The sequence below is a fragment of the Formica exsecta genome, unplaced genomic scaffold (genome assembly GCF_003651465.1).
Source record: "Formica exsecta isolate Colony F162 unplaced genomic scaffold, ASM365146v1 scaffold500, whole genome shotgun sequence".
Lineage (NCBI taxonomy): Eukaryota > Metazoa > Arthropoda > Insecta > Hymenoptera > Formicidae > Formica > Formica exsecta.
Genome location: NW_021852243.1, coordinates 1,123,150 through 1,125,940, shown reverse-complemented (window position 1 = coordinate 1,125,940; position 2,791 = coordinate 1,123,150). Strand labels below are relative to the sequence as shown.

Genomic DNA, 2,791 nt, shown 5'->3' with positions numbered 1-2,791 from the left:
TATGTTTGTATATTTATATTATATATAGTGTCAAATATAATACACACATTATAAATATATAAATTTATTTTTTATAATAATATATTCACAACAGTTACGTAAAAGTAAGGAATATTATAAGTGACAATGTAATAGTATATTCACGATAAGATGTATTATATTCATATAGATAGCCACAAATATTTTTGATCGATTTTTCATTAGCAGAAGTCGACAAATATTATCACTCATACACAAATTTTATTAGATTGTAACAATAAATATATATATATTTGTGTATTTATTCTATAGATTATTAATCTAGAATATAAGATGGAAATCTAAATATACTAATGAAAAATGTAAATAAAAAGTAACATTTTTTATTATTTAGCAGCACTTTTTCGGAGTTTCAGAAATATTTTCCATATTCAATCACTTATATCTCAATTGAGAAATTTTCAGATATAGAGCAGCTCAATTGGATTTCAAAATTCTATATAATGCATATAATTAAAATATTTTAATACATACATACTTGAGGTACAATAAAGGTTGCTTCAATGCTAAAGAAGCAGATTGATTGAAATCGAGCAAATTTAGATTTGTTATAAGGCTATAAACCAAGTATCAGCAAGAGAGTACAGTTCAAACTGAAATATCGATCTTTTACACTGATCATTTCACTTCTAGCACTGAAATATGTTTGACGGGGATGATGGCGACGAAGGTTCTTATCCCCACTATTCGACCCTAGCCCTTTATATATTGCCACCCTTCTTTTCCACCCATAAGTTCTCCCTTCTACAACGTTAATTTTCTATAATTTAAGCTTTCGTAATTCAGCCTGACTCCAGAAGGGCACAAAACACACACTCGCAATTTAACACTATTTTTTTAATGCGAGGTTGTGTATTAAGCGATCGATATAATATCGAAGAAAATTCACAACCAAGTTCTTTCTCATAGAATAAAATCCACGGAATAAATTTTGAGGCGTAAAAGTTACGCAAGCGCAGTCGTCTTTTCTCTGTGGTAAAAGTATGTATTTCACAAGTGAAACACACATGTCTGTCATGTCCGATACGCCCCACAGAACTACTCCAGATAGGCAGATATATGAAGTCTTTTCTCGCGGGATAATTGCAACAATAATTAACTTTAATATTTCCGTATCACATGCGCGTTGATTCGTGTCGCACAACCTTTCAAGGATATACATGGAACTTAATAGAGCGATAAATATATGCAACGGATAGAAATGTAATCTGAATAGATAAATTGGTAAGTTGTACGACGACATTTCTCGTCATTTCTCATATTTGCATGCCATTAATACTTTTCGCGATTACTGGTTTTGAAACGCTTTATAAAGTAAACCATTTTAATATTTCTAATAATACTTTTATATATGTATAAGTCTTACATGATATTTTCCACATCTATAGAGTCACTATTTTTTTATTGATATTTAAAAAAATTTAAAAAAAAACTGTTTTTGATTATTAACATAATTATGTTGATGATTAGGGCTTGAAATAACATGTATTTTCCAGTTCAAAATAAAGTTTACTGTAATTATTTTATTAGCAGAATAAAATATTATTATCTATTTATATCTCGTTAAAAAGACGTATTGATATATCAATTATACCAGTTTATCCTTCAAAATCATTATTTTTCTAACATTTTATTTTCACATTCCATCATTTTAAACATGTCCATAAATTTCGAATATCTTGTATATGAAGTGATTAATTTATTTAATAAGCCAACTAACTGCTTTCAATTCTAATAATTTAATTATTATTATTATTATTTAATTATTATTATTATTTATTTAATTATTTATATAATGTTTACCTAGCAATTCTGAACATTCCGCAGATATATTGAATAAATGCAATGAGCATTGCCCCAGTTGCTATTACTGCAACAATCCCTATGTAGATAGCAACATTTATATGCAGTTGCCGTAAGCGGAAATATTGTTCTTGTTTTACAAAATAGTCAGCCGTAATCTGCATATGACATGGTTGAGACTTGAACGATAAAATAACGTCGGAAAAACCAGGCCAGATTTCGGCAGATATATGAACAGGTACGAAGACAAAGAAAAGTAATAAACACAACAATGTAAGCAAGTAACATGTTACATTTCAATTTAGGCGTTGTGTGACACTTTACATGATTTAAAATATTTCTTATTTTATATAAAGGCTTCGGTAATGTGTGAATGTGTGTGGGTCATTAATAAACTTGAAATATGAAATGTAATAGGAACCAGAAGAAAAATTTTCTTACTTATCAATACAATTGTATAATGTTTCGCGTTGTTCCCATAGTTTTCCATGATTATGAATTCATTGTTGTCCTTTATATTATCATAGATATTCTGGAGCTGTTCCATTAAGTACATTATCTATTATTTATAATAAGCTCTTTTATTTTATTTATCTTTTCGTAAAGTAAAAAAAAGAATGCTATAAAATTTTTAAATAAACATTTATGATAAATGGATGTTTATTATGATAAATATAATAGATGTTTGACTTACTGTTTCGCCATTAATGTAAAACGAGTTGTATGTTAGTACGAAGCTAATACAAGCAAATGTGGGAGATAGAATCTTAGTTATAATATCAAGAGTAAACTTTGAATTTATAAATATTATAAGCTGTAAATAATAATTTTCTTCAAAATAATTTGTGTAAAAAGTGTCTTTATCTTTGTAAATTCTAAGTTTTATGTTATTATAGCTAGCTTAATATATAATAAATTATTATATATAGCGATATAATACAATTAAATT

At 27.2% G+C, this 2,791-nt stretch overlaps 1 protein-coding gene across 1 annotated transcript in view; it reads right to left on the bottom strand.

Moving 5' to 3' along the window:
• LOC115241641 overlaps positions 1–1,892 on the bottom strand; it is a 4,857-nt gene extending 2,965 nt beyond the window's left edge. Inside the window, exon 1 of the mRNA XM_029817484.1 lies at positions 1,843–1,892. Coding sequence (XP_029673344.1) covers positions 1,843–1,892 — 50 coding nt within the window. The remainder of the gene's footprint in view (positions 1–1,842) is intronic.
• Positions 1,893–2,791: the final 899 nt, after the last annotated feature.